A 13367-nucleotide genomic window follows, 5' to 3' on the forward strand; every position below is an offset into this window, starting at 1 on the left:
TTAGTAAAAAATGTTTATCTCCAGAAAGTCTTACTTTTTTAGAATCACTTCCTATTTAAAAAAAAAAAGGAAAGGGGAAAAAAAAAAAAGAGCACACGTGCCCAGGACAGGGTTAACTAAGAAGTTATGGTTGCCTTAAAATTATTCTTATACTCCCTAATGTATAAAGCCATCAACACATTTCCAAATTTAGAATAACAAACCTTTCCCTAAATAATACCCAGGCAGATGGATTACTTCTGTCCATTTTCATTCTAGTACACAATGCCTTAGCTGATAAAACTTTGAAACTATTATCAAGGAACATTATTTTAACAAAACTTAAGTAATATCCAGATTCCTAGAGGTATTAGGTGAAAAGGACACTTAAGATACCTAAGAGCAACTGAAGAGACTTCTGCTCTCCTACAAAAACTCAGCTTTACAAACAAGCTTTATAACTTTACATACTATATGTATAATTATACATTATATATAATTTTAACTCAAAATGAACCTTCATTCTTATAGCATATTTCTCTGCAAAGAGATTAGTTAGGTAGCTTTCAAAATGTACCTATCTCACAAGGCAATCAATTATCCCTAACTGAAGTACTTCTATCTAGTATAAACTACATTCAAGGGGGGAAAAAAAAAATCAACCTCAAGGGGTCTCATTAAAATCTAATTTCTATGCAAAATACTCTGATTTCAACTCTCATTAAAAAAGAGAGAATACAGGAAATCTGTAGAGATTCAGGGGAAAAAAAATTTAGAAACTACCTCCCTAAGTGTACTTTGGCTAAAATGAGCAGTCATTTATACAAAATACTGATTTTGTTAATTTTGTCTCTGGAATTATATTACCTATGTAAAGGTAGAATATTGGTATAATTAAAAATGAAATCACACAGCTGCTTTATTTCTAAGTCATTTCCCCCCCAGAAATTACTTTGTTAGGGCAAACGTCTTCCTTTGGTCTTAACAATTCTTCTTCTAATACTACTTGTCTTTCCGGACTTACAGATCTTTTTCTTTTAAAAATATTCAAAGTAATTCCCCATAAGATACTGACTCATTCATTGGTATTTAGGTTTTTGGAGACCAGATGTTAACTATTACTGGTATAGAAATACCATAAATGAAAAAGACAACAGAAATAGTTTCAGAGCTTTGAATGTCATCATGAGGCTCTCAAAGAACTGTAGCAGCAATAAGGAGAAAGAGACTCCCTTTAAGCAATCTGGTAAAACGAGGCAGGAAACACCGCAGGAGCACGGCAGCAGCACAAAAATGCTGTAAACACGTTTTCTAAAGCACTGACTTGGACATGCTGCTGTCTGAGGTACTATGAACACGGAATTCAAAATATATGTAAGTGAATACTTATACCCTTACCGCCAGTTCTTTAAAGTAAATCTGTGATCTTATGTTAGTCATTTTCATCACTGAATAATAAAGTAAATCTGTGATCTTATGTTAGTCATTTTCATCACTGAATAAATGATTTATATAGATTTAAAAAAAAAAAAAAAACAGAAATTTCAGCCACAGAAAGGTTTTCTTCTTTTTTTTCCACAGAAAGGTTTCTTAAAAAGGAAATAAAATTATGGACTCAAATCACACATATAACATGCTAATAATTCACTGACTTATGCACTCTAGGATAGCACTCTGTAGTTAATTTTTTTTTAAGTGATTATTTAGGGTAAGGATGGCCTACTCTTATAATGGAACACATTTTTCTCTCTAAAAGAAATGCAGAGATCAGTTAACAAGGTTTTTTTGGGCAGGGAGAGAGTTGGGATGGGATGGGAAGATGTAATGATGGGGAAAATAAATATGGTATTTAATTCAGCAACTTTTTAAATTAAGAAAAGAGGACACAATTTAATTCATTAAAAATAACACCTTATAAGTATCAGCAACTGAGAAAGAATCAAAAGTTGATTGTGGAAGAGAGAGGAAATATGAAAGAGAAACAAAAAGTAAGAGTGGCAGATGTGGGAATGAGTGACACAGAGATGGCACAGATTCTAAGCTACAAGCTTGAAAATGACTCCATTAAAACCTGTTATTCACCTCAGTTGTGGTCATTTTGACACTAATTCTTCCCACTAACAACTGTTTAAAATTCTTCAACTGCTCCTGAGAAACCTTTAGTACAAGCTAAAGGGGGAGAGGGAGCAGAGACGACTGCTCACAGGTTGATCATGTAGCAAGAAAAAACTCTAGATACATAGTAAAGATGAGAGTTTTTAAAACTGTGCTATGCCAATGTTTAGATGTTTTCATTCAGTTAGTTGTGTTCCCTATCCATCATTCTCTTCCTAGCCAAAGCTTTGGAGATTTAGAAAGTTACCCTAAATCCCTATGACACAAAATAATTTTCAATTAAAATCCCCTTCTTTCATCTTTATTTACTGCATAGAAAAATCTACCATCCATTACCCATCTGAAGCCCTACAGAGCAAATGTTTCTCTTTGGAACTGACAGACTACATGTGCTATCAGAAGGAAGTATGTAAATGCAAGCAGTTTAGGTTCTAGAAAAGGGGTCAGCAAACTATTGCCCATGGGCCAAATCTAATGTGTCTTATTTATGTAGAACCTTTTAAAGTGAAAAATGAGTTTTACATTTTTAAATGGCTGGAAGAAAATCAAAAGAAAAATATGTGTGACATGTAAGAATTATATGAAAATCAAATTTCAATGTCCCTCAATAAAGCTTTATAGAACACAATCATGCCCTTCAATTATGCATCATCAGTACTGCTGCTTTTGTGGCACAACAGTAGAACTGAGTTTTTGGGACAGAGACCACATAGCCTGTGAGCCTAAAACATTTACTATGTGGTCCTTTAAAAGAAAAAAAAAGTTGCCAACTTCTGCCTCATCCATTAAAGAGATTCCAAAATTATCTATCACCACTATCCAAAATTCTATTAGAACTCTTTCCATTATCGGGCACCTGGGTGGCTCAGTTGGTTAAGCGACTGCCCCCAGCTCAGGTCATGATTCTGGAGTCCTGGGATCAAGTCCCACATTGGGCTTCCAGGTCCATGGGGAGTCTGCTTCTCCCTCTGACCTCCCCTCTCATGCTCTCTCTCACTCTCTCTCTCAAATAAATAAAATCTTTAAAAAAATTAAAAACAAAAAACAAAAAACAAAAAAACTCTTTCCATTTTCTGCAGAGTCAGATTCTCTACTAATGTAAATTTCAGAACACAGGAACTTTAGAATACAGTTTAGTTTTCATAAAGGTAATGGTTTGAACTTACCAAGGTGATTATAAATGGTTATAAGTAGGGTTACTTCTCCATAGTTTGAAGATTTTTCTTTAAATTTAAGGTAAATTTTATTCAGAGGTGAAGTCTAGAATAACAGCCAACATGTTGTAATACTCCACTTACATGAAGTTCTAGAAGAGGCAAAACTAATCTACAGTGACAGAAATCAGATTAGTGATTTTTCTGAGAGGGGGACTAACTGGAAAGAGGCATGAGGGAACTTTCTGGGGTGATATTTCGTTTACAGAAGTATGGGTTACACTGGGATAGGTATAAATGTGTGTGTTTTACAGTATCTAAAAATAACAGAAAAAAGGGTTAAAAATATGAATACCAAGACAAAGTACAAAAAGTGAAATATAGACTTTCCAAGTTGTCTTATAAATTACTTTAAAATTCCATTACGACAGATAGTCTAAACAGAAAAGAACGGCTTACTTACAGATTTCAGCTGAATACCCTGTCTTATCTGGTCTAAAAGTGCATCCCTTCCGGAGCAGGATACTGGTCGACTGTTTTGTTCCACTTTTTTGAGCTGAGCACCCTCTCTAATCTGATCTAAAAGAGCGGCTTTGTTTCCTGCAGGAGTTGGGACTTGATGGTCACCATCGGAAGGGAGGCCAGGGGGAGGCGGCGGCCCGGGTGGAGGTGGAGGTGGCGGCGGCGGGGGTGGCGCCGCGGACCCCGCCAACGACAGAGGTGGAGGTGGTGGCGGAGGCCCTGCCGGTGCCGATGAGGGAAGGGCTGGAGGTGGAGGCGGGTACAGCCTATTTGGTGGCGGTGGAGGGACTCCTACACCTGGCCTGGACGGAGGCGGTGGTGGAGGTGCAGCTGTGGGAGCTCTTGACGGTGGCGGAGGAGGAGCGCCTCTCCCCCTGGCAGGAGGGGGCGGAGGGCCCGAGCTATGTGGAGGTGGGGGAGGAGGAGGCGGCCCTCCCCGGGACGGTGGCGGAGGAGGCGGTGCTGAAATACAAACAGAAAGAGCGTGCTTTTCCCCCCGCAAACGTCAGACTGAAAACAAACTTACTTCGACCGACATTAAAAAGAACGACACGAGGAAAAAAAAGGCCTCATCTCTGTTATTCTATTTTACAAAGGTACGCGAGCACAGATGATATCTTATCGTTCTATTTGGGAACACTCAAGATCACCTTCTTGCTGTTTCTTGAAAAATATTAGCTAAAGCTGTTGAATTTAGTTTTTAGGAATCAGCATCATTTTGAGAATACACACTTTCTTATATAATAACAAATATATCACAACAGAATTTGGTCAATTAGCATTATTTAACATTTTAATAAAAATTAATGGATACCTTCCCTCTTTAAAGAATTGAGTTTATTTAGTTACTTTATAAAATTAATTTACATTCAGAATTATATAGCTGGCGTAGCATAACCTATCCCCGTTTACTCAAGTTAATCTGAGCTAAACCCAAATTGAATACTTTTTCTTTTAAAATTTAAACCTTGCCACCTTACATTTATATTTTATGTCTTTACTTTCTAAAGAATATAGAATATATTAAAACATGTATGCTATAATATATAATAATATATGTAATATTCCATATTTCTCTAAGATGGTCAATAATTCTAGTGACGGCAGTAAGGGAGGCTTGCTCAGGTGAAATATTCAACTACTTATTCAGAAGACACAACTAACTATTAATAAATTAACTGAGAATTTCTTGGGGTACCTGGGTGGCTCAGTTAAATTAACTGAGAATTTCTATTCTGAAAAACTGAACAAAAGTTATTAATGAAATATTAAAACTATTTTGGTATTAATGATATTCATATTCTTTTTCTACTTAAGTAAAAGTGTAAGGTATAACGAAGAAACAAATTCAAAATACACATTTATTACATTTCTGAAGGCATGATTTTACCAACAGTATAAACAAATTTACATAATAATGAACTTCATCACTTCTCCATTCATTTAGAGACTGGAGAGAAAAATTTACTATTTTTAGAAGTAGAGAAATCCTAGAATTCATAAAAACTATTTGTATTTACTGATATAAATTATCTTATTGATGGATAGTTCTATAATCTTATGAAATACTAATGCCAACCCTAACTACAAATAACAACAAGCACCTTTCGATGTTCAACAATACAATGATACTGGGGATGGGGGGGAACCCTCATTTCAAAGGAGATAAAATGGAATCTTCCAATTTGGGAGGATCATGGGAAATAGGCTACCATATATAAATATTAAATAAAATATGCAGAAAGACCAATACTCATAGGGTATTGTCTCCTTGCATTCAAACTTTTATTTTTTATTTATTTTTTAAATTAAGATTTTATTTATTTATTTGACAGACAGAGATGACAAGCAGGCAGAGAGGCAGGCAGGGGGCGGGGCGGGGGGGGGGGGGAAGCAGACTCCCTGCTGAGCAGAGAACCCGATGCGGAGCTTGATCCCAGGACCCTGGGATCATGACCTAAGCCGAAGGCAGAGGCTTTAACCCACTGAGCCACCTAGGCACCCGCATTCAAACTTTTAAAGGTGAAAATATATCTGCAAATGGTAGAGTTACCCCACTTATATGTCAGCTATCACAGAGAATAGAGACAGTAAGTACATCAAATCCTTCCAGCAATTTTAATCACTCTGAGGTTTATATTTCAAAGAGTTATGATTTACTTGTTTGTTAATCAAGAGGAAAATATCCACCTCATTCTACTATAAAAAGTACTAGTAAATCATTTCTCATGGTCTCACTGAGCACTCTGAATCCACAATTTTTTATATGTAAAATGATGCACTTCTTCAGTAGAGAGAATAAAAGTTCTTTTGAACTTGTAGGTAAGTACCTTTATTGGAGTAATTTGTACTCTAGCTATTATTCATTGGAACAGTTAAGTCATTGCCAAGGGGAAAGGGAAGCCTTAACTGATTGTGAGTAAATTATTAACTGCATCCAGTTTGGGTACAGCAGAAGTTCAGCATTTCTATGATCTTGAAAAGTGACTGGAAATGTCTCTATATTTTTATGAGGAAAATCTCTATTACCAACTTTCTATTTTTTTATAGTCCATATTATTTCTACATAAAATAAGTATGTAAAAAACATGCCATATCCCAACGTAAAAATGTGAAAGAATTAAAAAAAAAAGAGGAAAGGGCACACTGGGAGTTAGAATGTTTCCATGCACAAATATGCCTGTTAAGCAGATACCACACACATCAAGAGAAAATCTGATGGTCTAGAGACTTGCAAAACTCAAATACCAGAATCAGAATGACAATAGTTCTTAGAGTTCTAAAAAAGAAATAAAGTCAAAGTTATGACAAAAGTCCCCACAAATAAAACTTCTTACTATCAAAGTTTAGTTAAAAAGGAAGAAAAACTGGCATTTACAGAAACTTGTCTTGAGGTTATACTACAAAAAAAGCTCATATACTTAAGAATTATTATTATTGCAGATCAACATTAAGAGTAATAGATAACTAATCTCTAGGTACTTGACATTTATAGGTATTATATGCAAAAAATATAAAGCAATAGAAATATAACTACATTAAAGAACTGCTCTCATGTACTCTCATCAAAATAAAGCAACAGAAAAATACTATTCAAGACAAATTTAAATTTATGGGAATAATGACAACTCCCAGAGTAGGCATGTATAGAGCTGTGTATTTATATTAAATTATATTAAATTTATGGGAATACTGACAACTCCCAGAGTAGGCATTTATAGAGATGTGTGTGTATTTATATTAAGTACCCCCTCCCTGACCCAATTTATATATATGTATATAATATATATATATATGATATATATATATAATATTGTATATTTTATGTAGGTTACTGAAATAACACCAAGTGTGAAAAGCAATCACTAGGAATAAGTATAATAAGCAACAATAAAAACAGTGGGGCTATGGGTAAGAGGTGTTTTTAAAATATCCACAGAATTTCATTACAATCATCTAAAGTATAGATGAAATATGAGCTCAGACTCATACAGAAATAAATTAGTTTGAGTAGAGGGCAAATAATCTTACTAATGTTAGATTTGGAAGCAGGATAAATGAACTCCAGCTTCTTTGACAATAAACATATCAAAGCATGCATAATTTAAAGCACTGGGTCAAATGACATCCCACATACATACCACTCCATTGTGGTGGACCTACACAGATTATTGAGTTAATGGCCTTCGAACAATTGCATAGACACACAAAAAATATGTTGAAAATCACAAGTCTACTACTTTTAAAAACCTGATTATATAATTTTGAAAAACAAATTTCAAGAGATTAGATTCAGTAGATTTTATATATATATATATATATATATATATATATATATATATATATTTTAACAAAATATATTTTAAGAAAACTTCATAAGCTGCTCTAATTTTTTTATACTTTTGAACACATATATGTTCTCCCTGGAAAACATTTCCTTAGTAAGTCATTAGTCTTTTTATTCTTCCTTTGAACAAATTTACCTTCTATAAAATCATTCTTTGGTGTCTAAAAGATTCCACACTGGGAGTTAGGTTCTTGAGTATGACAAGAATTTAAACTTGTTCCCAAAGCATGTTTTTTAATGCCTGTATATTGTTTTGTTTTAGGTAATTCAACTGAGCAAAGACTTTGCCTAATTTGATGCTTTAAAAGCAGCTAGAATAAAGAGCAATCACAACAAATTTTAAAAACCAAACCCAATCAAATTAATATAGTCAGCTCTTCTGTCAAAGGAATTCAGGTGTGAAGGCAGATGCATCAATGGCCTAGTAAATGTCAAGAGTGATTCATAAACTTATAAATTCAGAGAGCTCAGAGAGATGGCAGGCGACATCCGATAGAATAAAGCCAAAGTGTGTGGTAACAGTGGACAAAAAAAGAGTCAAGGAACATAATACTAGTAAATGTGAATTACTCTGGGAGCATTTAAAAACAAAAACGGTGCTATGCCCAAGATGTTTTTATCAAAAATCCATAGAATCTGGAAATATAATTTTTTCAAAAAATAAATTAGCATTCTAGTTTCATTAAAACTAACACTATGTTTCTACAATTGCAATTATTGACTGTATACTTGTTAAGTATCTGTTTCCACACTAGACTGTAAGATTTCCGAGGACAGAAACTGCTTATTTACATCTAAATATCCTGAGTTGAAATGAGTGCAGACATAATAATGTTTACGAATATATGAATGAATGAAAGACTGAATGAATATCAGTAGTGAAAAAGATACAGATAAGTCAAATATCAAATTTAAAATGACAGTTAAATTCCTCAGAAGAATGCTTTAACTGGAGTACACAAAAACTAGGAAGAAGCAAGCCCAAATGAGTAAGGTGGCAAAGAAGACTTTTTAATAAGAAAAACCTTATCAAATTATTAAGTTATATAAAAATAATGCAAAGCAGCCAGGCCAAGCTACTTAATCTATAATTTCAAATATTCTGTTTATGGAAAGTCCATATGAATGTGTGTAGTTGTTTCCAGGAAACTGACCTCAAAAGATTCACAAGGAAAAAAAGATTAGAATGCCTGAGTAGAAAAAAAAAGTTACCTTGCCTTCGTAGTTCATTTTTAACAGCTTCTACACCTCCTGTTTTTTCAATGAAGTCATATATAACTTTTGATGTTTCTCGGTCTTTCAGTTGTGCCTCTGAGATTCCACACATATCGAAAAGATTCTTCAATTCTGGATCCAAATTATTCAGCTATAACATATAAAGTAACTGTTAACTATAAAATCTATCCCAATTTCTAAAAATAAGCATAATCAAATTCAAATTTAGTTTTCACCTGTGCCCATTATGAAATTATTTTAAATTTATACACTTTTTAACATGGTTAGATTATTTATAAGCCAATGAAACTTTCTTATTTAAAAGAAATAGAAAAGATAAGAAAAAAGAATAAAATTTTCTTATTTTTTTTGTTCTCTCTTCAAAAAGAAGGCATCTCATTAGAGCTTTACTAACCCATTCATGATTCAGACATCTCCAACCTATTCGCCTATTACTAAATTTAGATATAATCACAAAGAAACGAGGAAACTCTGTCAATTTGAAAATCTGAAGCACCTCCTTATAACCTCAGCGTCCTGGACAGACCCCAGATCAAGGAAGCATTCAATAAATGTTGTGGAGTTAACACTGTAGTCAATAACAAAAAAATTTCTGACCCCAATCATAAATATTTCTCTTCAAAATAATTTTTCCAAACCCTGATTATCTGTTAAATGTGAAATACATATTACTTAAGCAACCAAAACAGATAAAATGTTAAAAACACTTATTTTTCCTAGCAGTTTCACTTACTTGCTCATAGGGCTAAAAATAAATGACAAAAATGCCAAAAAGAATGGAATGAAAAGATCTAGCTAATTTAAAAACTGGATATTCAGAATTTGATTATAATACTTTTCAGTACTATTACTTTCCAGTAATTTGGCATACATTCCCCTAAAATATCAGTTAGCAGAAATAATTTTCTTCTCTTGGCTGTCAACACACAAGAATTTTATATTATAGTATATAAGATTTTATTTATATATTTATTTATTTGAGAGAGACAGAGAGAGAGTGTGTGCGCTAGCAGGGGAGGAACAGAGGGAGAGGGAGAGAGAGAATCTCAAGCAGACTTGAGCACAGCTCTGATGCAGGGTTCAATCTCACAACCCTGAGATTATGACCTGAGTAGAAATCAAGAGTCAGACTGAACCACCCAGGCACCCCAGTATTACAGTATATCAATTCAAGGAGTATAAAACCTTTGCCTTATAGACATAGCCATAAATAACAGAACAATACTGAGGTTTCCAACCTCAGTGGTGTATGTACATAAACACATTCAAATAAATGCTAGAATTCACTAAAATGAATAATAAAAATCTACACACAGGCCACAGCATTACCACATATTTATTTATTTTTAAAGATTTTATTTATTTATTTGATAGAGAGAGAGAGAGAACACAAGCAAGGGAGTGTGAGAGAGAGAAGCAGGGTTCCCGCTGAGCAGGGAGCCTGATGTGGGGCTTGATCCCAGGACCCCGAGATCATGCCCTAAGCTGAAAGCAGACACTTAACCGGCTGAGCCACCCAGGTGCCCTGCATTACCACATATTTACAGCAATAATATTTATGGCTTGAAAAGACACTTACATCAAAGCCAGTATTCGGATCCCAACCAACATGTCCAATGTGCCTAAAGAAGTAGACCAAAAATATGTATAAATAAAAAACAGAAAATACATAAACAGCATTTAAAACATAAAATACATGAAATCCAATCCAACCAATAAATTTTGGGCCTGAGCTAATAATTCTCACAGACATACCCATATTCAGGGAAAAACTGTGTGAGGGGTCAGGAGGCCAGGACTGGCCTCAGTTAAACTGAGTTTTAATAATTTTGCATAATCTTTCTGAGTATCCATTTCCTCAATGGTCAAACTAGCAGAAGAATACAAGCATTATATATATATATTATATATATAATATATATATATATAAATGAATAGGAATTTTGTAATGAGCTAATGAAATGATGTATATGAAAATGCTTAAAATATGTCAAATAAATACCAAAGGTTTGATGCCTACTATAGACTAAATGTTTGTGTCCCCCCAAAATTCCTATGTTGAGACCTAATACCCAGTATGATGATAATATCTGGAGGTAAGGATTTGGGGAGGTGATTAGGTTTTGAGGGTGGATCCCTCAAAAACAGGATTAGTACCCTTAACAAAAAGGCCCCAGAGAGTTCTCTTGCCCTCTTCCAACATGTGAGGAAGACAGCTAGAAGACAGCTGTTAACCAGTGGAACCTCACCAGACACCAAATTTTGCCTGCTTCTTCCCAATCTCCAGAACTGTAGAAATAAATCTCTGTTGTTTAAAAGCCATTCAGTCTATAGTATTCCTGTTATAGTAGCCCAAATGGGATAAGACAGTGCCTCTAGGCAATTTCCAAATACCATTTATAAGGGAAAGTGAGAAATCATCTCCAACAATTAAAGAAACAACTTAATTTAGTTTTTCTTTCCTGATGAATAGAAAGGTAAATAAACTGTAGGATTCACAGAAAGTCTACTGAACAACAGCCTTAAACACACACACACACACACAAACAATTCCAACAAAATCTATAGAGAAAAAAGTATGCAAATGATAAATGTAGAAGAAAACAAAATTTCCTAACAAGGTAAAAATCAAGAGCAGGAGTAAGTTAATTGAAAGATAAGAAAAACAAAAGAACTCTTACTGGAAATTGCTTGGTGTTCCGATATCTGCCTTGGTTAATCTCTTCTTTTTAGCTTTTCCTTTTTTCTTTTCTTTGGTATGGGAGATGTTGTTGACCTGTGGACCATAAAATCTATTGGTTGTGATTTCCGGATTTTTTATATCAACTGTTGCCATGGGTAGATTAGGACCTGCAAAACAATATGAAAGGGATATAATTTAAGATAACAATTATTACATTCATAATTTGTAATTTAAATATCTTTCTCTGAAGTAGGACCGCTTCACTAATATAAATTATTTAAATTTTAAAGTTGCATGTTAATTTTTTATAAATAATGGATAAAGTACTACCGAAATTTCAAAAGCATATAATAAATTCTTAAGTACATAAGCATAGATGTTACTTCAAAGAGAATTTGTATTTTTATAACATTAAATCTCATGAAAAAAAATTTTCAGTAAAAATTTAAATTTAATTGGTTTAATCCCTTAAATTTTTATTATAATAGCCTCACATACACAACCCATTACTTGTTGGTAAAGTGCTATATATGGCATAATAAGAATAAAAATTAAAAGGAGCATATACTTTTAAAAAAAATCTGACAAAAAAATCTAGTATTACTTCTTTGTTTCAACTTTATTAGTCCATGAGGGAAAAAAAGTACTTACACAATTATTACTATTATTATTTCCAAAATACCGTATGTAAGTCCAATAATGTTTTCTCTATTGGTATACATAACACTTTGACTATTGGAAGTATAGGGCTCAAAAATGAGATGGAAAAATTCTCAAAACATTCATCTTCCACAATAATCAATAGTGAAACTATCTCTGGCATCTTCAGATACTATCAATAGCACCTTTAAGAGTGACCTTAAATATAATATACAAAACCTGTTTTATAATTCACAAACATATTCTTGGCTTTAAAAGCACGAGTCTAAATGAAATGTATTCAATTTAAAAATGCCTTATAAATTTAACTAAATGGCATCACATGTTCCTTAGAGAGTCCATTTTAATATAGGGTTCTCTGACAAAACCACTTATTAGACTAAATTCCTATGAGATAAGTACATTAATGATAACTTTCAAATGCTGTATAAAATGGAACCACTACTGCGCAGAGAAACAGTTAACATAGCAGGCCCAAGACTGCCATCCTTAGAAAGGGCTGCTTGTAAGGTTATTAGCTCTGAGCTGGCATCTGGAAACGGGGATTCCAAGAGGGTTTTTATCATTCCCTGATAAGATGGGCCCATTGTGCCTCAACTATTTGTGCTAACAATGTGCTGATGCTAAACACCTGCTTTCCTTCTAGGAGTCTAGTACCTTGGTATGTGCTAGACATAGAAGGCCTATGTGAGTAGCCCCCAATAAACTCTGGGCACTGAGTGCCTAGTGAGTTTCTCCTTTAGACAACATTTACCATGTGTTGTAACAACTTATCAAAGGAATTACGTGCATTCCCTTTGAGTCCAATGGGAGAAGACTATGGCAAAGTTGTATGTAATTTCCCTCAGACCTAAACCCTTGTGTCTCTCCCTTTGATTTTGTTTTATATCATTCCACTGTCATAAATCTTTGCCATGAGTACCCCAATACAATGGAATACAGAAATCCCAAGAAATTACAGGCTAACGTAAACTGGTGATAACTAAATGTCAATTTGACTATATTTCTTCAATTGCACTAAAACCTCAAATGTAGCCTATTCATTGAAGTTACCTGAAAGTACGTTTATCTAAATGGATAAATTATATATAACCCATGTTCTCTCTTTCAACTCTACTATTCAAGATGAAATAGAGCTAAAATAATTTACAAAAGCCATCTAACACCTTAT

The 13367-nt window shown here is 33.9% G+C and overlaps 1 protein-coding gene across 2 annotated transcripts in view; it reads right to left on the minus strand.

Moving 5' to 3' along the window:
• WASL (WASP like actin nucleation promoting factor) overlaps positions 1–13367 on the minus strand; it is a 68411-nt gene that overhangs the window by 7468 nt on the left and 47576 nt on the right. For both annotated transcript variants that reach the window (XM_047695162.1, XM_047695161.1), the window contains exons 6-9: positions 11535–11703; positions 10433–10475; positions 8830–8983; positions 3712–4232 (exon numbers count right to left, since the gene is read on the minus strand). In XM_047695162.1, the coding sequence (XP_047551118.1) occupies positions 3712–4232; positions 8830–8983; positions 10433–10475; positions 11535–11703 (887 nt within the window). The remainder of the gene's footprint in view (positions 1–3711; positions 4233–8829; positions 8984–10432; positions 10476–11534; positions 11704–13367) is intronic.

The sequence above is a fragment of the Lutra lutra genome, chromosome 11, assembly GCF_902655055.1.
Source record: "Lutra lutra chromosome 11, mLutLut1.2, whole genome shotgun sequence".
Taxonomy (NCBI): Eukaryota; Metazoa; Chordata; class Mammalia; order Carnivora; family Mustelidae; genus Lutra; species Lutra lutra.